This window comes from Amphiura filiformis, chromosome 6, assembly GCF_039555335.1.
Source record: "Amphiura filiformis chromosome 6, Afil_fr2py, whole genome shotgun sequence".
Classification (NCBI taxonomy): Eukaryota; Metazoa; Echinodermata; class Ophiuroidea; order Amphilepidida; family Amphiuridae; genus Amphiura; species Amphiura filiformis.
In genome coordinates, this window is record NC_092633.1 from 67,993,891 (window position 1) to 68,021,407 (window position 27,517).

At 34.7% G+C, this 27,517-nt stretch overlaps 1 protein-coding gene across 4 annotated transcripts in view; it reads right to left on the reverse strand.

Annotated features, from left to right (window-relative positions):
- The window catches only part of LOC140155905 (diacylglycerol kinase delta-like), a 204,334-nt gene that overhangs the window by 32,064 nt on the left and 144,753 nt on the right, over nucleotides 1-27,517 (reverse strand). Inside the window, exon 1 of one of the 4 annotated variants that reach the window (XM_072178915.1) lies at nucleotides 15,373-15,446. The exons of the other annotated variants lie outside the window; for them this stretch is intronic. Coding sequence (XP_072035016.1) covers nucleotides 15,373-15,381 — 9 coding nt within the window. The 5' untranslated portion in view covers nucleotides 15,382-15,446. Of the gene's footprint in view, nucleotides 1-15,372; nucleotides 15,447-27,517 lie in introns of those variants that run through there. 4 annotated transcript variants of the gene reach the window in all.

Below are 27,517 nucleotides of genomic sequence, written 5' to 3' on the forward strand. Positions count from 1 at the left end.
ACATGGATGATGTGTGATGTAAATAATAAATTTTAAATTTTGGATTTATAAAGCGCCTTTCTCCAGATCTTAGAGGACTCAAAGCGCTGTAATTTCGCTGCAATGGTGAATCATCACAATCAGATCGCATCAACTAGGTTGCTGCCGACGGCGCACACCTATCCGCATTTAGATTGTAACATCCACCAATTATCTGTGCAGCTCCCCAAATTCCATTGGGTGAAGGAAGTTTTTTGATAACCAAACAACTAATCACCGATTTTTTGCGATACAGGAGGAAACCGGAGATCCCGGAGAAAACCTGCGAGAGCGAGCATGGAATCGGGATAAACCAAGTGCACATGAGTCCTTGGGCGCGCCGGGCTTGAACCGGGACCTCAGTGGTGCAAAGCGAGGGAATTACCGCTGCGCTAACTCGCCCTCCCAGGTTTCAGTAACAGAGCCAGAGACAGAGACAGACAGAGAGAAACCTGTCAAACAGAGAGAGGTAGGGGAAAGAAGGGGGAAAATTCCATTCAACTTATGCAGTTTTGGACAACAAAAATGGTGAAAATGTGCAGGACCTACAGGCTACAGAATCACAAAAGCACCACATTTCCTAACAATTTTATACCTTTTACCATCATTTTTATACTATGACTGTTTTCAGATACACAAGATTTACAACAAATTTGACATTCTTTGGAGATGTAGTAAAAAGTTGCCATTTTAAAACTATATTTGATTTTTTGTTGTTATGAAATCCAATCTAAGTCCAGCATTGAGAAATCCAGCCAAAATCCAAGACTCCCCACCTCCCATGGGTTAACCACTACTGCTAGTTTAGTACAGCAGCATTTTTAGTTATATAGACAGTGGAGTGAATGACCTTACTACTTAAGTGCAATGATGGGATGGGTTTCAGATGATGCTACATAAATTCCTGTTATCTGCACCAGGTTTTTCATTTATTACCGTTTGGCCACAGGGATCAGATGACCAGTCCAATTTAAGCCTATGGGGTTTAATTGGATTAGGTAGTGTGGAGTGATAGGATTCGTATCACGGACGGAATCAATTTCATAGCATTTGGCTACGGTGAATATGTTTCTATGTTACTGATGCTGCCATTTAACCGTTTACCTTGGGTTTGCTTACATGTACCATGGTTTTGCTTACCATGGCTTGATTGAGAAAATATTTTTGCTTAATACAACCCAATGTTTATACTGCAGTCAAAATCTTCTTAATTCAGAAAACCTTCAAAATTATGCTTCACGAACATTTCTTTGATTCGATGTTATATTTCATCCTTGTACTGAAGGTAGCATTTTACTGTGAAGATTATGCTTACTGAATTGCTATCTACTGTAGCCCATTATAGCATATTGCTATCTACTGTAGATAGCACATCTGCTGTGTGCATTTTATACCAATATGTATGAGTTTTAATGCTTGACATCCGCTTGTATACTTTGTTCAGCTTATTTATAATCATGATAATTGGCAAAAATTATTAGGTTTTTTGTACTGCACAAGTCAATAAAGTCCCAACTTATGCTCGCGTAGATTTACATAAGGATGCGCCAGTCAGGATTACACAAAGTGCAACAAGCTGAGGTGCTGTGCCCAACTGCTTGCACGCTATTCTAATCAATGCACAATGTTAGGAGTCTTTGCCAATTACAAGCTGAACCAAGTATAGTGTCTGATTTATCAAGGCAGAAAGGATTATTTTTTCTTTCAGAAATCTATTAAACATTAAACTTCAAACATTTCAGCAAACTTTGGTTCAATGTTACAATTCATCCTTGTATGATTTATGATGTGACTAAAAGGACATGCCATTAATTTTCAGAAGTTAGACTCTTGCAGATATATTTATAATTGTTTCATGAACAATCATATATCACTTTATTTTGGTTTTAACATTATCTTAGATGTAAGATAAATAACCTATCAAAATGTTTTAGGTGGTTCCTTCACCTGAATCAAAGGTAAAATACACAAGATTTATTTCCACAATTGCCCGAATTATGTAACAATAAATTGAAACACCTTAATATCAGCAATCTGGTCATCAATTCACAAATGTCATAATTTTTTTTAGAATCTACAAAAAATATTTATACACATATTTCTAAAAATATACAGAGTTTGATATATTCAAAGAAAAATGCTTGAGGCTTTATTGTATAATTCTTGCAACTTGCGTCAGAACGGAATTCCAAAAATATTCTACATTTAATTATTATGTCTATTGTTCTGGTAAGGTGACTTTAGCTTCATTAAACATCTTGGCTTTTTATACACTAATCTGACGAGCCAAGTGATAGTCAGAATTTATTCCGCCATTACTGAGGCTCATCTGCACCAAACTGGTGTTGTAACTGCCCAATTGGGTGGCAAATCGCTCTAATATTGTATTGCATTGCAAACTTTCAGAATCCTTTTGACACACGTGTGATGGAACACAGTTTAAAATATTCCCGCAAAGCCTGCATCATTTCACATATCAGGTGGGATGGCCCACTTCATAATGGCTGCCATTGAGGTGTAGGAATGCGTGGAATCGGATTTGTCTATACAAAATAAGCCATGGATAAAGAATATTTTTCAACATCAAAATCACATGCAATCTTTATATGTGAGTGTGTGGAGGTGCAGATGTTGTCCATGGATGACATGACTACATTAACCACAAGTTTTACAAGCACAGTTTCGTGCATGAAAACGTACCTAAATGCTGTGTGCTCATGGGCCCACGTACACCAACTCATAGAGAGTGTTTATACTGAGCACCTCCCATTACCGCATATTCACCTGCACCTGCATTTTAATCCTCTCACCTTCATCAGGTCGTTTCTACTGGGCTGTAAATGCAGGACAATTATTCACTACTCATGTATTTAGTGGGGAAGGCAGAAATCCAAAATATATATTTCATGACCTTCAAGGTCAGATTTTGAACACTTCTGCTGTATTGTATAATGTATATTAGGCTAACTTCCTGTGTTGCCCACCAAATCTTCGCCCAAACTGTTTCTACTGAGAATGTTACCGCATATTCACCACTATTAACCACCTCAAAAGGTGGTTGAGGGTTGAAGGTGAGGTTCACTCGCATATAAGTCGCATCACTTCGCATTCACCTTCACCACTGTTCACCCGATTTGTTTCCACTGGAGCTGTTACCACATATTGCTCACATTACCCTGCATTAACTCTAATTCACCCGCAACTGCTTGCTCAGTAGAAACACGCTCACTGTATAATATAGATATTATCTAAATGATTTTAAATCATCGTTTTTGTGCAATGATTAAGGGCTGGGGTATGAACGTTTGGACAGTATTTATTTTGGGACATTAGAGCACATCAGACATATCGCATTGCATTCTAAATATGAAGAATGTCATTCTGATATCAAATAATTTTGATTTTTTGAAATTCGCAATTTAATACACATTTTATGGCGAATCATTAAAACTTGATATTTTTGATATTTAACAGTTACTTGAAGTAAACTTTATAAATCTGATGATTTATACTTAAAGTGTATGTAGGTGGGATGAAAAGCCGACGATCAATTGAAAATTTTGACCTTTCAGTATTGAAGATATGGATTTTTTTCCCAAAACACACAAAAAAAATTAGGTCTTTTTTTTGGTAAAAATCCATATCTTCAATATGAAAGGTCAAAATTTTTAATTGACCGTCGGCTTTTCCTCCCTGCTACATACACTTTAAGAATATATCATTAGATTTATATAATTTACCGAGGACTGTTATATATCAAAAATTTGAAAAATATCAAATTTTATAATTTGTCATAAAATTTGTATTATATTGTGATTTTTAAAAATGAAAATTATTTGATATCAGAAAGACATGCTTCGTATTCAGAATGCAATTCGATAGGTCTGAGGTGCTCTCATGTCCCACAAAAAATACTGTCGAAACTCAATAAACGCTCATTTTGGATCCCTTAAACCAGAGGTCATGCATTAGTCACAGCAATTAGTTTGTGTCAATAACTGGTAATCATCAGCAAAAGCTAAGTGCTCCATCAACAATAGATGACCATTGATCTGTCCATGGCCACTCATGGATAATGTCCATTGTTATGACAATAAAGTTGTCCATTAGAAACAAGTCAAGTCCATCTAGCAGTAATTTGCTGGGACCAATAACATTATGATCTAATAATAATGACTATCTATGATTCCATACAAATTCAATGATATTCATATGGCAGTGCAACTGGAAATACAGTTAACATTCAAAAATGCAAGTGGGTGACATTTATCATCAAAAAGCAGGGTTTTTATCAGTTAACATTTGTGCCAGTGTAATTGCCTACAATGATCCTGAAAACATCAGTGCTGGACTTCGTTCTTAATTTTGATTTTGCCAATTGTACCATTTCTTGCATCCATTGTTCACAATCAATTCAGTGATAACTATTTCATTTCATCATGTAGGTTCTGGCAGGTTGGATGTTAATTAGTTCACAAAGTATACCGATTCTACTAGGAAATACATCCTTGTCTGATTCTACTTAGTACAATTTCTGCATGCACTACGTGCAACTAGTGCCAATGGTGAAACAAAAGGTCACATAACCCAAGTAATTATTCTTTTTGATGTTAATAGAATCAACCAAATAAGTCTAAAAGGTGCTTGCTGCACGTACATATATGCACGGTATCACATGCAATTTCTGCATCCCTTAAATCATCGGTTGTATTGTGGACCAACAAAAAGCAGAATAACCTACTGTTTTAATTAAAATATATTATCTTGTTATGTGAAATAAAATATAGCCCAATCATAAGTTCTTTAGATGGACCTAACTGGCAAATAAAAGTCATTGGTTATTTTTCGAATAATAAGGACCAACAACATATTTTTAGAGTGGTGTTTTTTTGCATGCTGTGATAATCATGCATGAAGAAGACATGTTTAAGGACCAATTTCAGTCTCTGTATTCTGATTTGATTGAAAAAGTGCTTCACTAGTCTATAATCTCCTTTACAACGACACTTTTAGACTACACACACGATTTTGAATGCTCAGACTAATAGTCAAGTCTATGAATTGTGTGACAGTAATTATAAGAAAACATGGAAAATAAAGTTTTTGGCTCTTTCTTAAAATAAGGGATTTTAACTTTTTCCCCAGTTAGCAAACTAAAGGATTAGGATTGAGCTATGGCATAACAAGCTATTTTTTTTTAATTCCAAAAACTTAGTGCTGTATTATTCTGGAATTGGGAGTAAGGCTAGTACACATATCAACTATTGTGTGGTTCACCCCAAGTTTGGGTAGTGATGTCAATACTTTTTCGTGAGCGTGCCAACAAACCACCCTTGTATGCATGCGTGTATGTTCTGCGCGATTTACTTTACGTGTGCTGTTCGACAGCGACCAATGAAATACGCACCTACATCACTACCAAATTTGAGTTGAAGCGCATACCATTGATCAAGACCAATGACATCAATGTAGCCTTGATAAGATATTTCTAGCAATTTTAAGACTTCAACAATCAGATTGTTTGAAGTGACATTTTCAAGAACACTGATTTTAAGTTCTAGAAAGTTTCTGGAGAAGGATTTCAAATACTTTCTGTACATGTACAGTCAAAAAATGTCCTTCCTTTTTTGTCTTTTCTTCCTACTCGGCTTCAGGGAAATTTGCATGATATGCCACAGACAGTAGAGAGAAATGCCAACTCGCTCTCTCTCTTTCTCTCTCTCTCTTTCTCTCTCTCTGGTTTGTCACACTTTGACAATTTGGATGCAAATGATCAAAAGCCTAGATTCATCCTAAGTGCTTTGAGGTGAAGTCAATTTATTGGCTATGATTGTCCTGGTCTTGTAATTGATCCCATCTCCATGCCAAGAGGAATCAGATCCCAGAGAAAACAAGTTAAGAAGCCTTGACCCAAAGAAATATGCCTAGCTAAGCTCAGTTATCGATGCCTTAAGTACTGCTGGTCAACCTATATCAGCTTTCCTATACTCATATTTAGAGCAAGCCAACAACTAATGAAGATGATGTTCAACCATGATGATTCTACAACTTCAACCCTGAGCTCAGGTTAATCAGAATCAATTCTGCCCACAGTTCACATTTCACAAATTTATGCTGCGGTTTTGATTTACAAATTTGCAAAATTTGATTTTTCAACTCCGGGTAAAAAGCAGTTATAAAGTGCCTGCAATGTTGAAAGGTACGTAAGGCAGTCAGAGGGAAACATGACCTACAATGCTAGCCAAAATAGGTTGGAATGAAAAATAGAATGTGTACCTTGTAATGGCCATATTTTCGTTTTTTCTAGAGTGATGAAATGGCACTTTCTTGAGTGTCAAGTCTAAACATTACCCTCACCCCCAATACCTCCCCCTGCCCCACCAATCAATGTTGGGTACTACTGAGCGCACATGAACAAAATGTCAGGATTCAACATTGATCGGGGAACGGGGCTCATTTACAATACCGTACTAATTTCATTCCAACCCTTTTGTCCAGGGTTGTCTCTAAGGCTACCGAAATTACATAATGACACATGTTTTATAGCTATAGTTTTTTATTCTTTGTCCGATTTACATGAAAATTTACATCAAAATAAAAAAATTAATTGTCTTTTCCTCAATGACAAAACCAAAATTGTTTTAGTGTCACTAGTGTTAGGGAGCGGTCAATTTATGTACATGCAGCCTTTAATTTGAAGTTCATGCAATTCAACTAAAGTAGCTCATATAACGTCATATATTGCATTATAAGTGTTGTACGTCCAAGAAATGTTCATTTTACCCTTTACATGTAAATGAAATATCATAAATGTAATTGATGAAAGTATAATCTTAGAAACAGAACATGAAAAACTGAAATAAATGTTTTTTGAAGTTAAAAAATATACAAAATACATAGAAAATCATTATTTTGTCTTCAGTAGATAGTTAACATGTGTAGTATATTTTACAGGTTTTATAGCTATATTGTTCTTATTGTAAGCCTGTAGAAAGGAAAATTAAAATCAAATGTTCAGTACAAAAACGAAGCATTTAATTTAATTTTTATTCATAGGCAAAAGCAAATTAAAACAAAAGAAATTTTAAAAATGCGGAATTGAACCCAAGCCCTTCCGTTAACTGGCAGTCGCCTTATCCACTGAGCTATTGAGGCGTTGTAATTCTACGTGCACTTTTGTACTAGAGATTCTTTATAAATGAATAAAAAGTGTTTAAAACTAATCCACTTGTTTTATGCAACAATAATTGGCTTATTGAATAGAGAACCACGGTATTCAGACCTTTTCTTCACAAATTAGATTCCAAAACTTGACATAAATAAAAAATGCACGGTATGCAAGCCTGTAAACAGTATAGGGACATAGTATTAAAATCTTTATTGTGTCTGCATACCGTAAAACTCATACATTGATATGGTCTAAATTATCGCAAACAAATCGAGTAACATTAAATAGCTCCATTGGTAGAGCGCGTACCAGTTAAACGAGCAGATTTGACAGCGCGGGTTCGAATCCTGCATGGTCGCTTTTTTATTTTGATCTCGATATTTTATTTTTCCTTAGTATTTATTTATACAGAATAGATTTCAGATTTTTGTTGATCTAAATAATGTTTTACAAGTTTGTAGACTTACTTTTTTGGCATTTAAAGTGATCAATTGTGTTTCTAAACAGGGCCAAAAATAGGATATTAGGAATTTTAGTGACCAGTCCCTAAATATGACGGATTAGCTATTGTTACTTTTTGTGGTAAAGGATAATGATAAGAGCTGCTTAGCCTCCAAATTGCAGGTCCATATCTTATTTACTTTTCATTTTATGGCCAAAAAACCAAAATTAGATGATTTTTTTTCAACTTTTCAAATACAATGCTAGCCAAAATAGGTTGGAATGAAAAATAGAATGTGCACCTTGTAATGGCCATATTTTCGTTATTTCTAGAGTGATGAAATGGCACTTTCTTGAGTGTCAAGTCTAAACATTACCCTCACCCCAATACCTCCCCTGCCCCACCAATCAATGTTGGGTACTACTGAGCGCACATGAACAAAATGTCAGGATTCAACATTGATCGGGGAACGAAACTCATTTACAATACCGTACTAATTTCATTCCAACCCTTTTGTCCAGGGTTGTAGTAGTGTTTGCACTCACACATTGAGACAAATAAAGCTGACTCACAAGAGGAATGGTATGGGTTCTATGAAGGAGATCCGACACGGTTTCAGATTTGAAGCAGGTTTGACTGCCAAAAATGGCAAAACATAATGTTTCAAAAAATATTGTTTTTAATATGTTTTCTAGACTGAAATTTTGTGCAGAATTCATTTCTGAAGTCAGAAATGCACAATCTGTCATTGTTTTTCTGATATGAGCATTACAGTAGAGGCATATGCTTTTGACGGAAATAAAAATATGAGATCCATAAGTGACAACATCATCACAACATATTTGAACTCTATTGGCACACTTATAAAGGCTCTGCAAGGCTCACATCATGTTGAAGTGCAAGTCTGACACCTGATTGGTGCACACACATTGAATATAGGTCACATGATTGCGCAATATTACAGGTACTAATTGTTCCCGATTTTGCTCAAAAATGGGGTGGCAAGTCGATTTGATAAAAAAATTAGAACTAAAAAAATATGCATTTTAGCATAAGTTTGGTACTATATCCCTGTAGTACTGTATCATGGGAATAACTGATCAGTTTTTCTGAAGTCAGAAATGCAAAATCTATCATTGTTTTCCTGATATGAGCATTACAGTAGAGGCATATGATTTTGACGAAAATAAAAATATGAGATCCATAAGTGACAACATCATCACAACTTATTTGAACTCTATTGGCACACTTATAAAGGCTCTGCAAGGCTCACATCATGTTGTAGTGCAAGTCTGACATCTGATTGGTGCACACACATTGAATATAGGTCACATGATTGCGGAATATTACAGGTACTAATTGTTCCCGATTTTGCTCAAAAATGGGGTGGCGAGTCAATTTGATAAAAAAATTAGAACTCAAAAAATATGCATTTTAGCACAAGTTTGGTACTATATCCCTGTAGTACTGTATCATGGGAATAACTGATTAGTTTTTTAAACATGTAAGCCCTCATATTTTTTTTTTTTTTGCGATTTTTTGAAATGCCAAATTTTACGTAATTTACAGATGTCACAAATTGATAAAAAAATTAGAAAAGAAAATTGAGAAGGAATGGGAAGATATTAATGTTATACCCAAGTAGGAACTTATACTGTGCATAACTGATTAGTTTTTCAAGCCTATAGCTCTTGTGGTTTTCTTGTAATCCCGATTTTTATAAATGGCTGGAATTTTTACACATCAAAATTTTAAGGGTAGGGGAAACATTTTACATTTTGCAAGTCTTTCCCTTAGTTAAAATGAACAAAGTTAGGTATCAAATGAAAGCCCATTCAATACTGCATACACTGGTAGGTCAACCATCCCTGTAGCACCTTCCTATCAAGAGTTATGATTTTTCAAATAAATTTTTTTTGCAAGCGGCTTATTTTGGCATGTCAATTGTCACGAGGCATGTCATATTTGAATGATTCTGGCGCGCAAATGATTAGGAATTTTAGTGACCAGTCCCTAAATATGACGGATTAGCTATTGTTACTTTTTCAAATAAATTTTTTTTTTTTATACTGCTTATTTTGGCATGTCAATTGTCACGAGGCATGTCATATTTGAATGATTCTGGCGCGCAAATGATTAGGAATTTTAGTGACCAGTCCCTAAATATGACGGATTAGCTATTGTTACTTTTTGTGGTAAAGGATAATGATAAGAGCTGCTTAGCCTCCAAATTGCAGGTCCATATCTTATTTACTTTTCATTTTATGGCCAAAAAACCAAAATTAGATGATTAAGTCAATCACAAAACAAGTACCTGAATCCATCAAATAGTACCCTCAGCTGATATGTTAACATTTTAAAGGGCCATATCTATGTATATTGTAGACTCTATGAGTATACAAAGTTAGCATGTGAAAATTTTTGTCACCCAAAAAGTGTGTTTTTCGGGCAAAATCGGCCACAAATCAACATTTTGCAGCAAAACGATGTACGATGCACACGTTTTGACAAACAATTTTACCCTAGAAAAGACACCTTAGAAATTAAACATAGCTATTTTCACTCTGGGGTGAATTTTTACACACTTTGGCAGTGAAACCTGCTTCAAATCTGAGACCATGTCATCCCAAGGCTAGAAAGGGGTGTTATTCCGCCCCATGTGCAATATTTTTCTCCTGAGTGGAAAAACACCCACAAACTTTGTTTTGATATATTATTAACCTTATAAGAACCAAGACCTATGGAATTATAAATATGATTATTGACTTCCTTGAGTTATTTCCTATAAGATCAATGTTTTGATATTAAGAAGTACCCATCATTTTTTACTAAAATGGCTAAAAACATGGTTCCTGCCATCACACTCAACTTAAACCATATCTAAAACAAAAGGATCTTTAAAAAAATTGGATTAAATATTTTTTAAAGTTACATTAAAAATAACGAATTTAAAATGTGAGTTATTTGAATATTTGTAAAATAAGTATATATTTGTTCTTGAAATTGTGCTTGAACAATAATCTTCCACTTCAATATTTAATAGTGTTTCAATCAAAAATACTATGTAAACATTACTCTGATTATATCTTCTTGCAGTAATATTCATTCACAGTGCCTGGTAAACTGACTACTTGATCCAAAGTACTTCAAAAGTAGTGCAGGATATCAGTTTCCACTTATGCTGATACCTAATCTCAATATTTCAAACATTTACTTAAAAGGTGAAAACAGTTTTCTCTTCATTTATTTATTTTTTGTAAATGTAGAAAGAAAGAAAACTTATAAATTTCAAGCACTAAACAAATTTGGAATTATTGAAAGCCAAACTGGATACCCAAGTACTGTCCTACGTAAAATAAAGTTATTCATTTATGCTACTTGAACCATTAAGTACATTAAAGATATTTGGCTAGTAAATCTGTAAGTAGATCTACTTACATGGTATAGAAGCAAAGCTACGCCAAGCCAAGTGTCCTTTCCTCTAACTTCTTTGCGCTCATATGCAACAGTTTGGCTCTTGACCAAGTTTTGGATACTTACAAAAATGGATTTGAAGTAGAATATGGTTTCTATTTTCATGGAAATGACCACTATAAAGTGTATTATTACTCACAAAGAGAGTAGGCATACAGATCCAAATCTCAATTTTGACCTCACACAAAAAATGTAGTTTGTAAATACGTAACAAAGCAGATCAAACTAGTTGACTTGGGAGATTTTTCAGTGCTCCTTACGGATGCAGTATCTATACCCCGTGGCACTCACAAGTTTGGTAGTGACATCCAAATGCGTCTCACATGAGAGATGGAGTGTTCCGATTGTGCCGCCTATTGAGCGTCTTATGCTATGATTCTGAGAACAGGGCACATTTAAAACACACAGTGATGTCACTACCAAATATAGGTATACATACTAACTTCATAAGTTGATACTGGCTTTTCTACTTCAAAATAACGCAAAGTATCTTCTGGTACCAAGCTTTTACTTGGAATGACAGGATTTCAAAAAAATTATGTCCTATTTACAACTGCTACAATGATCACTATACACTTCGATTTCTGGGAAGAGATGTGTGTTCGGTCACTCGTTTGTAAACATCAATTTCCTGATTAAATTATTAATTAAGTGATGCAGAACTCGGTTATATTAAGATAGAATTTAGTTAAATTAAGATCAAAGCACTTAATCTTAACCACAAGTAAAAGGTTACGAAAAAGGCATTTATCTGATAAAGTACTATTATACCATACCATATTATCAGCTCAGGTGCACTGATTTTGTTCTAGAGGTATTATTTTAGAAACTGATGAGGATTATTCCCACTCCCTTGAATAATGAAGCTGTAAGCCATGGAGACAAATTTGGGGTATTCGGTCTTTGCTGCCATCATGTGTAAACAAATGAAAATAATTCTGCATCCAATCTAATGATACATACGTAAAAGTGTCACTCCTTCAACTTAATCAGTGCGTCGCACGGCTTGCGCCATGAAAGCGTTTCAAATTATGCCTAAAAATGTCACCCACAAGTAGAGATTAGTTCCGAATGCCTGAACATAGATGGCAGGGAATCTTAATTCAATTGAATCAATTCCGGTGGGTTTTAGAGAGAGGTTGAGTTGGAGGGAAAAAAATCTGAAAATAAAATTCTGTACGCAGGTAAGTAAGTTTACTTGCTACTTATATCTATCTTATCAGAGAACTTCATCAGAATTTATAATATGATTAATTTTCCAGGAAACACAAAACACCATCAGCTATAAATAATTCATTTAATGTTGTAGAAGATGCATAACATGATTTTGACTAGCATGTATGTTTACTGAGCTGTTTACATCCTCTGCTATGTTCCGTTTCTCAATCAGATGTTGTTCTTGGCAATTTTATTGAAGCCTCATCAGCAGCTGAAACGAGTATCCAGGCATGAGACTGCACTTTCCTAAAAAACTGAAAATGCGTGTGAAATTGGGCAAAAAGTACCAAAAACAGGCTGAAATTAAATAAAGTTGCGGGAATTTTGCGGGAAAAAACACACCTGAATTCAGTTTAAAAACTGAAAATTCTCATGCCTGAGTATCCCAACATACATTGCAGTCTATATACAGAAAATAAGTAAGAGCCGCTAAAATACTGAGAGCTATGTGGATAGTTTCAGAATATTTTTTCAAACAAAAGTAAAAAAAAAAGTTGGCTCTTTTTATCATCATCCAATTCCGGCAATGCAAATTTTTTTTTTAATTTCCAAAATTACGGTAATTTCCGGAAGATTTACATCCCTGTAATAGGATGGAGGATATAGTGCAAGCAAGACAGCCAATCTGAGAAAACACAAACACTAGTTTCTGTGGAAAATTCTGCCAGTCTGAGTGGTATGTGTAAACCCTGGGGTGTCTGTAGCATTTGTTCATTTACAGGAAAGGCACATATAAAGTAGTCTTGAGAATACTCCTGTACCTAGATGCAAGTAAGTTGATCAATTAGGTTAATTAATCTTTTAGGAACAGCTAACTCATGCAACATTGACAAAATGACTTTGAGACCTGTACTGACTTTACTGAGTACAGCTAGAACTTATGTCAGTAAGAGTCACAGCCACTGTCGGAACCATCCTGTACCCCATGTTTTCCTTTTTTATTTTTGTTTGCATTTTTGAAACAGCCATAGATGTGCTAATGAAACGAACAAATGGGAAACTTGAAAGCAATCAGATAAAGACAAAATCGCATATCACAATGAGGATAGTATGACTCACGACTCAAAATACTTTTTGGTTACGGGGACTATTTTGGACAACTTTAGCCTCAGTCTATTATGAGCCATGTATTATGTCCATACTTTTATTATTGTGTGAACCTACAACTGCCAAATTTGGAAACCACTGTTAAGTAATCCAGGGGCGGATTTAGAGGGGGGGGGCGTCGGCGGTGGCTCGGCGCCCCCTCCCCCGCCCCTGTAATCAATGTTTTATGAAATAGGCATAAACTATATAATTTAATCATAATTGGCCTATACAATATTTGTGGACCATTCATTAGAGTAGTTGGAGTTGTTAGACAAATTATATTGTAATTTTATGTAAAGATCTCTGCTAATTCCTTTAATGCTTCGTTCAGAAAAAAAGAATATGACGTAGATAAATTATCACAGGATATTCATTCTTTTAATTAAGGCGTGGTTACCTCCAGAAGGTACCGGATGCTATTAGTCAATCCATCAATTGACCAGGCCTGGTCATATGTATCAATTTCACTAAATACGTACACAGATTATGTTTTACAATAATAATCAAAATTATAATGTTAACATGATTTTCCTTCCAAAATGATTGTTTTCCAGTCATGGTGATTTCCCGAGTGATCTATTGTGAAGAAATTGTTCATTCAAAAGTAAAACAGCCTATACTTTCAAAGTAACATACACCTATTTAGGCAAGAACAGTGCAACATAGCAACCACCACCTTGTAAGGTATATTTGATCAAAAGTCAAAAATCCAGTTTTTAGTTTTTCACCATTGCAAAATTTTAGTTATTTTAAACATACATAACAAATTTCTTGGCACCATTTTCCTAGCATAATTTTTATTTCAGTTCTGTCAGATACCCAGACAGATGTCCAATGCTCAAAATATGCTCTCACTATTGAAGGGCAGCGCAATCTATTTTTAAATTGTTCACTCATACGTGTGTTTATGGGTAATATATAATTGATAAATTTAGATTTTTATGAATAATTGTGTACCACCTGATCATAATGAAATTAATATGATGTTAATTTCAACATGTTAAGATTTATTCCTTCCTGAATTAATTGACAACATCTGTAGATTGAATTCAGACTTCCGCTCTCCCATTTAGGATTGGGTAAATGAACAATGTAAGTAGTAAGTACTCAGTTATTTGGATGGGACATTTAGTTGTTGGTTTGATGTACAAAGAGAAATGCCTGTAGATTGTAGTCAGTTTAGAAAAGAATGTGGTATAAGATCTGAATGCCCCAATCTATTCCGGTGTTGTTTGGATATTCACAATCTTAGTAAAGACGTGATCTGCATCAACATCAAGACAACAGTTGTGGAAGAAGTGAACTGATTCTGGTGTCCACCAAAACAGTAGCGATATGATGTTGATGAAATGGAGCTAAAGCCCTTGTGTATGTATGTAATTTGGTAATATGTTGTTCAATTGAAAAAAGCAGTTAGTAACATTTATATAACATCTGACTGACCCAATCTATTCCGGTGTTGTTTGGATATTCACAATCTTAGTAAAGACATGATCTGCATCAACATCAAGACAACAGTTGCGGAAGAAGTCAACTGATTCTGGTATCCACCAAAACAGTAGCGATATGATGTTGATGAAATGGAGCTAAAAGCCCTTGTGTATGTATGTAATTTGGTAATATGTTGTTCAATTGAAAAAAGCAGTCAGTAACATTTATATGCCATGCAAAATGGGGTGAAGTTCAGTATATAAACATGTTGAATAATCAATTTCATTAGAACAGTTCATACATAAATCTTCTTTAACTATTTTAACACTGAGGAAAAACCTAACAAAAAAATTAATTCAAGTTGTAAACAAAGACAAAAGGATCCCATCCCCAACTAAAACAATAGACTATACCAATCATTCCTCTATTTATAACCATTATAAAACATAACATCACAGATCTAGTCTACCCATTTATTACAACCTTTTACTAGGTTTTGATTGAAAATAATGCAAAATTAAATTCAACTCACCTCTCCCATGTTGCTAAATATTCCTGAAGCAAAAATGTAACAAAGTATTAAAAGAAATCCCAATCTCCTCAAAATTCCTAGGCTATACTCCTTATGCGTATATAGGTCCAAGTGTACAACCAAGCACTATACTTCAGTGCTTACTCAGTGCAGTCTCTGTCAGAACTAAACCTGCATCACACATTACTGGCTGTCTCATACTCCCATCACATAACTGATACAAAAGAAGTCGCTCTTATCCTCATGTTTATTTACTCCCCAGCGCAGTCCTGCACGTGATTTTGTTATCAATGCACTGCTCTCTCTCTAACCTTCGACAGATATACTTTAGTTGTTCTACTGAATTCATCCAACATATTTATTTTAAAATTTAAAAAAAGAAGTATCTGAATGTGATGTGTCCGAGAGACTGCAATGCGCATGAAACTAGAACGACGTCTCCCTGAGGTACTTAGTATCAATGGACCACATGCTGAGTCTGCAGCTACCAACGTCGCAAGCAGGAATAGATTATTGGAAAGGCTCTGTAGCGACTGGACAAATTATCCCAGCAGAAGACACGATGATAATCGGTTTCTTCGAATGTTCACTGCATTGAAGCCAACACGTCATTCGTAACAGCGTCTCATTTAATTAATCAATCCTTAATTTGAGCTTGGAACATTAAGTAATCTCTATCTAACACTATTTATTCACCAGCGTGAGGTGTATAGTAAATCTGATTGAGAGTATAGTCTATGCACAAGCTGCATCTCAGTGAGATGGTTTTCATCTATAGCCCTGCCCCCTGGCTAGGCAGCAAGCATGCTTTGCTGCTCAGGACAGGAATTTTAAAATAGCCAGGTGCTGATAGGGTGTGGTTTCCTTCATTACTATGGTAATTACATTGGGTATGCATATATTATAGTGGCTTCTGCAATTTACACCTATTCTGTGATGGCATTTGTAAAAAAGCTTATCATAAAAAATTTTAAACTAGGTACAGAAAAGATTTATCTTTAGTTTGTTTTCAGGTTTAAATGAATACATACTTTTGATTGATATTGGTTATTTTGCTACATATACTTAGTATCCAATTAAGCTACTTTAAACTGATTCAAGGAAATGTGCCAAGAAACTGAAATTTGTAGGGTATTATGTGGTTTATAGGCACGGTACGTCAAATAATAATAATGGATCTTTTTTCAATAACAATGATAAAATACTATTGTAAAATAATCACAAAAACTTCAATCTTATACTGCAAGTACTCATTTATATCAAATTCTTTGAGTGTTGTACAAACACGCGATAATGACAAAAATATGATTATTTTCAAACATAATTTAATTATAACATTTTAATGCTTTGTTTAAGATCTTTTTTTCTGAAGTAAGTTGGGTTATTTTGATTTTCTAAAAGATGAAATGTGACAAATCAGTGTGTGTCGTCATCACCATCATCATCTGATATACATCAACTGCCAACTGGTGGCACATAAATCATGAGGCATAATTATTTCAACAAAAAACACAAAAAAATCAACAGATTATCTATTTTTATAGAATTACGTTCATCACAGTGCTTTCATCAGACATACATGCCAATGTTTCATCATATACGCCCTGAGAGTAGATGTTACCTAACTGATGTTGCCTAAACGGGCCACTACAACTTCAATTTTCCTCTCTCCAATCAAGAAGTCAGGGGTGTATGACTATATGAGTCACTATCTAAAAGAGGTCATAGCCAGAATCATAACCAAAGTATCTATAACACACACACACAGGGTGAGCCAATATGCCCTGCAGGACATACTACAAATTGATCAAGATCGCGCATCACTTACACACCTCTTATATATCACAACCGATAAATATGAACAGCTTGGGAGCAATGCAGCTTGAGAGCAATGCATTTTCTTGCACAATGATTTTCCACATCTACTAAATGAATTATATGATTGCTAATTGTGTGACCCTTAAGGGTATCCGTAGGGAGAACACTTTGTTTTACGGCCAGGTCTGGCCAGGTGCATGTTTGTTCGCAGTCTACAGGTGTAACTAGGTTGTTGTATATTCTATAATTTTCCTGGTGTGTTAACAGTGATTACATCTAGACACCAGTTTATTTTTTATTTGAACGGGACCCTAATTTAATGAGAAAAAAAAAAAAAAAGAGAGGCCCGGCAAAAGCCGATTTGCAGACAATTTTGTAGCAGCTACAGACAGCTCAGTATTCCATATAACAACCACGGAAACCAATCAGTGCCAGAAGTGTTGATTTATATTTCATCCACTTAGGTTTGGCTTAACCCACTAAAAGGTAAAACTTTAAGGCTGATCATTTTAATTATAAATGTAGTGTGTGTGTAAAAGTATATTTCTCAAAATGGAGGAGAGCGCCTATGACTATTGTCCGTTCTGTCTACATGGTCTATGATAATTATTTTCTTACGAAATATATTCACTTAACACAGACCACGGTTGCCAAACAAATGAGGGCAAACCGCTGGTCAAATCATTGAAAAGTCGCCTAATATTTTTTTATCAACCGTTGGTTTCTATGAGATAAAAAACTACCAGAAGTCGCGTAAGCCAATGTTGAGAAGTCATGCAATATTTTTCTTAACCATCAATTGGTGTCTATAGGACAGGAAATTGTCGCGAGGAAAATCTTCAAAACTCATCCTATTGACCTAGGCCTATTACATCGCGGGTTTGGCAACCCTGCAATATATACAGTTATATAACATCGCACCGCATTGTGAGGTGAACGAACTGAATGTTGACATTGTATTCAGGATTTAAAACAAGAACTGTCTTTAACCAGACAATGCGGTTGGTATAAAACATAGCGTGTGATATCATGATATCAACTTCAAAATCTAACAAGAGCACCACTGGTGCTGTAGCTCATTTGTTATGGGTTATGGTCAGGAATACCATGCGTAGCTATGTATAGCCATGCATAGATATGTATAGCCATGCATAGCTATGTATAGCCATGCATAGACTCTATGTATAGCCATGCATAGTATAGCCATGCATAGTTATGTATAGCCATGCATAGCTATGTATAGCCATGCATAGCTATGTATAGCCATGCATAGCTATGTATAGCCATGCATAGATATGTATAGCCATGGATAGCTATGTATAGCCATGGATAGCTATGTATGGCCATGTATAGCCATATGTAACCATGTCATGGCTATGTATAGCCATGTATAGCTATGTATACAGGGCTGCCAACTTTGAAAAACACATTTCAGTATTCTCAAAATCACCATAGTGCTGTGATCAAGCACAAATCAGCATTTTGAAAATATACTTACGGTTCTCAAGATATTTATTTATTCAAGGCATTTATTTATTTGTACCTTTTGCTTGTCGAGTATCCTTTGATTTGATTTTGTTTAATACAGTTTTGTTTGTATATTTAATGTCTTGGATGCACCATCGGATAGATGAGTGCCACTGATGTAAAAGCAATTTCCAAATAAAAACTTGAAACTTAAAAACTACAACACTTTCATGGTAAATGGCATGCATAGCTATGTATAGCCATGCATAGTTATGTATAGCCATGCATAGCTATGTATAGCCATGCATAGCTATGTATAGCCATGCATAGCTATGTATAGCCATGCATAGCTATGTATAGCCATGCATAGCTATGTATAGCCATGCATAGCTATGTATAGCCATGGATAGCTATGTATAGCCACGGATAGCTATGTATGGCCATGTATAGCCATATGTAACCATGTCATGGCCATGTATAGCCATGTATACATGTAGCTATGTATACAGGGCTGCCAACTTTGAAAAACACATTTCAGTATTCTCAAAATCACCATAGTGCTGTGATCAAGCACAAATCAGCATTTTGAAAATATACTTACGGTTCTCAAGATATTTATTTATTCAAGGCATTTATTTATTTGTACCTTTTGCTTGTCGAAAGTATCCTTTGATTTTATTTTGTTTAATACAGTTTTGTTTGTATATTTAATGTCTTGGATGCACCATCGGATAGATGAGTGCCACTGATGTAAAAGCAATTTCCAAATAAAAACTTGAAACTTAAAAACTACAACACTTTCATGGTAAATGGCATGCATAGCTATGTATAGCCATGCATAGTTATGTATAGTCATGCATAGCTATGTATAGCCATGCATAGCTATGTATAGCCATGCATAGCTATGTATAGCCATGCATAGCTATGTATAGCCATGCATAGCTATGTATGGCCATGCATAGCTATGTATAGCCATGGATAGCTATGTATGGCCATGTATAGCCATGCATAGCTATGTATAGCCATATGTAACCATGTCATAGCCATGTATAGCCATATATAGCTATGTATAGCCATGTATAGCCATGTATAACTATGTATACAGGGCTGCCAACTTTGAAAAACACATTTCAGTATTCTCAAACCTCAAAATCACCATAGTGCTGTGATCAAGCACAATTCAGCATTTTGAAAATATACTTGCGGTTCTCAAGATATTTATTTATTCAAGGCATTTATTTATTTGTACCTTTTGCTTGTCGAGTATCCTTTGATTTTATTTTGTTTAATACAGTTTTGTTTGTATATTTAATGTCTTGGATGCACCATCGGATATAGATGAGTGCCACTGATGTAAAAGCAATTTCCAAATAAAAACTTGAAACTTAAAAACTACAACACTTTCATGGTAAATGAAATAAATAAATAAATAACATTTTGCACACACATCTAATTTTCCTTACTTCATATTTCAAACAAGTGCTCCCTTCAATCTTCAGAACAGGGAAAGGCCACTAGCCTAGTGTTTACCCCAGCACTTCCCTGTTCAGACTTTCTGTTTGTCTGTTTTGTAATGTCAGAGAGGGGTTGTCATGGTCCCATATACTGATATACTAGGCCAGTGCCAGTCAAAAGGACATTTCACCTTGAGTAAATGTTTACATAACTAATTGGGTCAAGATGTGTGATATAAAGTGTAAATGAGTGAGATGTTTGTTCATAGTAAGGGTTGCCAACCAACAATTTGGTAGCCCAATTAGTTCTGATTTGAGAGAATTTGAGACACTATTTGCTCATGGCTCGTGCACAGAAGGGCCTATAGACAGCACAAGCCCAATTGGTGCTAAAAGCAACACTGAAAAGCAGACATTGTAGCCTCACTGAAACAGTAAAGTTCAACCATCTCTTTTACAAATTCGCACGATCAAGGAGTTTGTAGTGTTTGTAATATGAAAAGCACCACAAACAGTCTGCATAGGAGACTATTCCATGAAATTTGGTAGAACTTTTCATAAGAAAATGCTCCAAAAATGATACTTTCCGTCCGAAGTTTTTTAGCTAAATAAGTAACAATCATGAACCATCATGCAAAGATCGCCGCCTCAAATTACCAGATCCATTGCTCAAACGATGTAGCAAGAGAAAGAAAAAAACATACAGAAAAATGGATCATGCCTAGAGTTCATTGTGCTAACACAATGAGCTAAAAACAAAAAGTAAAGAAATAATTTAGGGCGAAATAAATAAACAGCGTACAGCAGGTGCTATCTTGTCAATAATGATAAGAGGAACATGAAAAAAACCAGCAGAGAGCATGCACCCCAGTAAAGAGTTAAATAAAGCAAGGAAAAATCATAATGTGCAGAAGGCCTACTTTTCGGATGATATTCACAGAAACAAAAATAAAGAAATAAAGATCTAAAAACAAAAGTAAAGAAAATGAGGGCGAAATAAATAAACAGCGTACAGCATGTGATGATAATTATACACTTCGACCAAAAATTAAAAAAATACTTAACAAGCGACATAAATAAACAGCCATCTATCAAGAATGACAAGAGGAACATGAAAAAAAAAACACCTAATATATGAGAGCATGCACCCCAATAAAGAATTGCTTTAAAATAAAACAATGAAAAATCATTACATGTGAAATGTATGTTGATACACTTATAAATAATACTCAAGGGTGAAATAAAAAACACCTTATCTACCGATATTTCCACAGTTAAACATACTCAGTGATCACTTGTACTAAAACAAAAATAAAGAAATACTTCACAAATGATAAGAGGAACACATAAAAAATAAATAAGCGAGCATGTCCCAAAAAAAATTAGTAAAAGATAAAATAATGATAAAGCGTACAAGAAGGGGCAAAATATTTGTCGCATAAAAAACTTATTAAATGCTCATTTGCTCTAAGATATTTAATGTTTGCAATTTACTCCTAGTTTATCATTTATTTATTATTTATCTAGGCTTATATATCTTTTATTTATTTATCTATTAATTTATCTATTTATCAATTTATTTCAATATCATTATTATTAAGTGCCTATTTATAATGATATTTAAATCTATCAACATTATGCTTACGTCATCCAGGAGTTATTATCCCACTTGAAATCGCCATATAAACACAAATTAATAAAGAAATACCCAATGGGTGAAATAAAAAGCATGATCTATCTTTTCAAGAATGAAAAGAGGATATAAAAATATAACAGAGCATGTCCTATAAACATGATAAAGAATTATTTAAAATCGCACAAATGTGAAACATGTAATATGACATATACTTAAGGGATCTGGAATGAGCGTTTTGAGCGTTTCGACAGTATTTTTGTGGGAAATGAGAGCACATCAGACATATCGAATTGCATTCTGAATAATGAAGAATGTCTTTCTCATATCAAATAATTTTCATTTTTTGAAATTCACGATATAATGCAAATTTTATGACAAATTATTAAAATTTGATATTTTTCAAATTTTTGATATATAACAGTCCTCAGTAAATTTTATAAATCTAATGACATATTCTTAAAGTGTATGTAGCTGGGAGGAAAAGCCGACGATCAATTGAAAATTTTGACCTTTCATATTGAAGATATGGATTTTATTTCCCAAAAGACCTATTTTTGGGGGAAATCCATATCTTCAATAATAAAGGTCAAAATTTTCAATTGATCGTCGGCCTTTCCTCCCAGCTACATATACTTAAAGAATGTATCATTAAATTTATAAAATTTACTTCGAGGACTGTTATATATCAAAAATATCAATTTTAATGATTTGTCATAAAATGTGTATTACATTGCAATTTCAAAAATCAAAATTATTTGATATCAGGACATTCTTAGTATTCAGAATGCAATTCGATATGTCTGATGTGCTCTAATGTCCCACAATAAATACTGTCCAAACGTTCATACCCCAGCCCTTAACATAAAACAAAATAAAACGGTCATGATAATATGACATTAAGGGCGAACACCACTAATGAAGCGTCTTGGTTGAAATGCACGTGAAAATTAATGTCTTTCTTTGCTCAATTTGAGGCCTTTGAAGATATGGATTTTATTTCCCAAAAAGACCTATTTTTGGGGGAAATCCATATCTTCAATACGAAAGGTCAAAATTTTCAATTGATCGTCGGCCTTTCCTCCCAGCTACATATACTTAAAGAATGTATCATTAAATTTATAAAATTTACTTGAGGACTGTTATATATCAAAAATATCAATTTTAATGATTTGTCATAAAATGTGTATTACATTGCGAATTTCAAAAAATCAAAATTATTTGATATCAGGACATTCTTAGTATTCAGAATGCAATTCGATATGTCTGATGTGCTCTAATGTCCCACAATAAATACTGTCCAAACGTTCATACCCCAGCCCTTAACATAAAACAAAATAAAACGGTCATGATAATATGACATTAAGGGCGAACACCACTAATGAAGCGTCTTGGTTGAAATGCACGTGAAAATTAATGTCTGTCTTTGCTCAATTTGAGGCCTTTTTGGCTCTCATAGTTGCCTGATGTACCCGTTACATTTTATTAAGAAACAAGGTAGTATAGTTTCTCTCCATTGATTTTGCAATAAGCGTCTCCAGGAGGGGGGGCTCAGAGGGGCTTTCAGATTTATGCGGTGGGGGGGGCTTAATGGCTAAAATCGCCAAAAACCGCCTGATTTTACATATCCCTCTAGCGTTGGTTGTCAGTAGATTGCAGTCACTCCTCATCAAGTGTTGACAAAGACAACAGTGGTTGTTGAAAGCGATACACAGTAAGTGCATTTTCTTGGATCAGATACTACGAACTCTGGTTTACTAGTTTACTCTACCGATCCTGATGAATTTGTTCAATCAATAACGATATCTGGGGACCAATCACAAGCCAGATTCATTTAAAGATGCATTACATCATGACCAATTTTAGTTAGGCCAGAAATTGGCCTAACTCTCCATAGAATCCCGTGTTAAAAAGCTATCCCCAATCCAAAGTCAGTAGTCCACTTGGGAAGCTAACAAACAGAGGGCGCACGGTGACTGAAAAGATTAGATGTGAAAATCTATCAATTGTGCACAAATAATAATCAGAGTTTTTAGCTTAAATGCAATAGCCAGAAGCACAATTGGCAAGTGGAGTACGGAGAAGTCTAGCTACACCCTGGAATGGAAAAAAACAGTATTTGAAACGAGGAAATGTGCAATATGACTTAATGTAATACATTAGAAAAGGCTTAAAAGGCAACTATTAGGCCCTGATTCATATTTAATCATCATTTAGGCCTGTAAATTAGATTGTCTGTGTAAATTTAGCAGGATCCGACTTTTTATGACGACTTTCAAAATGTGTTACATTTCAGAAACACCAAGCTGTTTGTGAGGTGGCGTTAGCTGTATGGGTTATAGGTTGAACTTTTTACAATATTTCTGGAAAAAAATCCTGAAATCCATATATTAATTTTTACAATGGATGTCGTCATCTGACCTTCTGCTTGCAGAAAGGGAAGTTTTGAAGAACTGAGTTGTTTTCCGGCCCCTGTCTGTACAGAAAGTCAGTGGGGGTTATTTACTGGTGTGCACCCTAAAAGGCCCTTGTCATAACCAATGGTGGCGGCATGATTTTTCCCGTGCATGAGGGTTTAGGGAAAATTAAATTATATGTCTAAACTTGAGGTTGCATGTGTAAAACATGGTCTTTTTAACGCATGTTTGGGGTATTGAAATGATATTTTTTGGCTTGCACAATCATGGTAAAGATCCATGTCATACATAAGAGATTATAGGACATACAATACTTGGTAGGCCTAATGATAATGCGTAAACTTTGTACCTGTTAGGGAACTGAAATCAGACTGAAAACACAAAGCGTCATTCGAGGCTCTGTCTCACCAGTTGCATTTACAAGGCCCTTGTTATAACCAGTGGTGGCGGATGATTTTTTTCTGGGGGAAGGGTCACACAAGGTTCTGAACAGAAACGTCACATACGGACCAACCCACACTACCGAGAACCGCTGAATGCCGAGAACCATGAAAGCCGAGAACCGCTCTAGTTTTATATATTTCTCACACATTGAATGAGAAAGTTGTAGAAGTACAAATCTTTTTTTTGTACTAAAGTTACTTTTCATTCACTACAATTCCTGCATCAGTGAGACATAATGTATCAATTTTGCAATATTTTCTGTTTTTTTATTTTAATAATATGTTCATATTACTGCAATTCTATTGTGTAATTTTGCTGGTTTTTTATTTTAATAATATGTTCATATTACTGCAATTCTATTGTGTAATTTTTTACCGGATGCTGTGGCAACCAAACTTAATATAAAATATTATTTATTTCTCTGTAGCTTTTTAGCAGTCACAATATAAATCAAATTTTGACATATTTATGAACAATGTTTTCATCATTTTTTACCAGATGCTGTGGCAACCATACTTAATATCAAATATTATTTTATTTCTCTGTAGCTGGAACAAAATAGACCAAATTTTCTCATCAATTTTCATATTCAGAGATACTGAATTCTTTTGTAGACAACATTGCTATATAATTTGTTTTGCTATTTTCAATCAACCATGCACGACCATATTCAATCTTCAAAGGTGCCATCCCTATTCAGCAAACTGCTATATTGGGAGTTGAGGTGGTGAAATTATAGCTGTGATTTCCAGAAAACTGAATTATGTAATAATTAAATTAAGGTCTATTCAGCCATTTGCTCATTCGTAAAATCATCAAAATTGTTTTTTGCATGTTTGTTAGTAGCATAGATGCGCTAACATAGCCTGCTAGTGGTTAAGCCATAAGCCGTGTCTTAAAGAAAAATTAGGACATTTTGCATGAGACTGTAATATTGACGGAAGTAGAGAAATTAGCTACTTGTATTTGAATTGGGCTTCAACTTGATTGCTTTTTGCCGTATTTTTCATTTCAAAAATACCCAATGACATTTTTAACTACTTCTCCTTCACTTTCAGCAATTTATACACAATTTCAATTTTTTACACTTTTGCTGCGTCATTGAATGGGCATTTAATAGTACAGAAAATTGTGTTTTGAAGATTTTTGTGAATTTGCGTTTTAAAAATATTTCTTTTATTGATCAAAACCATTCTGTCTTCTCTCTCACTCACATGTGCCTGTGTGTTTTAATCCATGGAAGTAACAATTTTTTTATAATTATATTTCATTAAAAAATAACTTCATCTTAAAAAGTGTGAACAAAATTATAATATTATGGAACTTACAAAGTACCGGTAGTTGGATCACAAAATTTGAAATAAAAATAACATGGTTTTTTTCTCTATAAAAATTCACTATTTTTACAAATGTATACCATGACATCCTGTGTATCATGACATATTTTGTGAATTAGATGACAAGTACAAATTACAAATGTGATGATGTTGATGACATGAAATGCTCATCATTGATTTGGTAGCACCCTATAAGGATGCTCCTCATCAATGTAAGTTGTCTGGTAATGTCTGTAAAACCACTTCCCAAGCAACCATGCATGTCCTTGTAGTACCTGGTGCAAGCTAAATTGAGCAATTCTATAAATAGAACCATCACCCTCTTTCCAAAATCCGACCTAATTATGAAACACATCAACCAGTACAAATCTATCGCTATGATTATTACTAACCAAGTATTTTGACCCCAATTTGTAAACTAATAAGATGATGAGTAATTTGTAAAATTTATGACCATGGGACCTCAAAGTGAAAACAAAAATTAAATACTTGCCTCATCAAAAGTACTACCTATCATTCAAATGGAATTGCTCCATGCATACGATAATGCCCTGCCCTTGCACAGAACTTAATCACTTGATTGGATGGTATGATACAGTTTTATAACAATGGTCTGGTTCATTTAGTACTGGAGGGGTTGGCTTGAATTTGATATGATGGGAGGTGTACGAAGACATTAAGTGTATTTGCATTTAGTATGATTATTATATTTAGTATGAATTTTCTTGCTTGTTTTTAGATTGTTTTCTTGTGTCATTTTATAATAAAGCCTGAAGAAGGTACGCCCAGTACCGAAAATTTGCTGCTAATGTACAACTGTTTCCCGTCTTCGTTTGTTTTATTTTATAGTATGATTATTACACACACTAAATACAAGGAAAATTTGAAAGTCACAAATCTGTCCAAAAAGCTGAATATGTTATGATCAAGTACTTGAGGTGTATTTTAAAGCTTTTTCCTTGCATCTCTACCTGCAGTAGCCAATTTCATCAAAATCTTGGAGGTATACATTCTTCCAGTAAGACTTACCTTCTTGACTGGTGTCAACAGAAACAGGTTCTTTTATCTTCTTACAAGACAATTCTCAACATTTGATGATTACATCCACGGTCCATCGTTTCTTGCCACATTGTTGGGTGTTTTTTTTTAAAGTACTGAACATAACAGACACCTTTCCCATTTTCTCAATATGTGCTTCAAACCCAAAATCACACATTTAACAGAACACAGCACAACTCCAACACCTAGGTAAAACAGGTATTGGCAATACAGGTAGAACATCATTAACATCAGATAATCAGGAAAATTACCGGCCGGGCCAAAAAGTTGCGGGCCAATGGCCGGTGCTTATTTCGAATGCTGGTCGTAAAGGACCAACCATGTTAAACAAACAAACAAACAAACATATGCTCAAAAACAAGTTTCCTTGTTTTATCACTTGGCTACGTAGTACATTGGCCTGGCTGGCACCTGGTTCATCGTACTATTTGATCATCTAGTGTGAAGTCTGGATCCCTAGGCCAGCCAGCATACTCCTTTACATGTCAATATGATTTAAAGATCTATGTCAATATG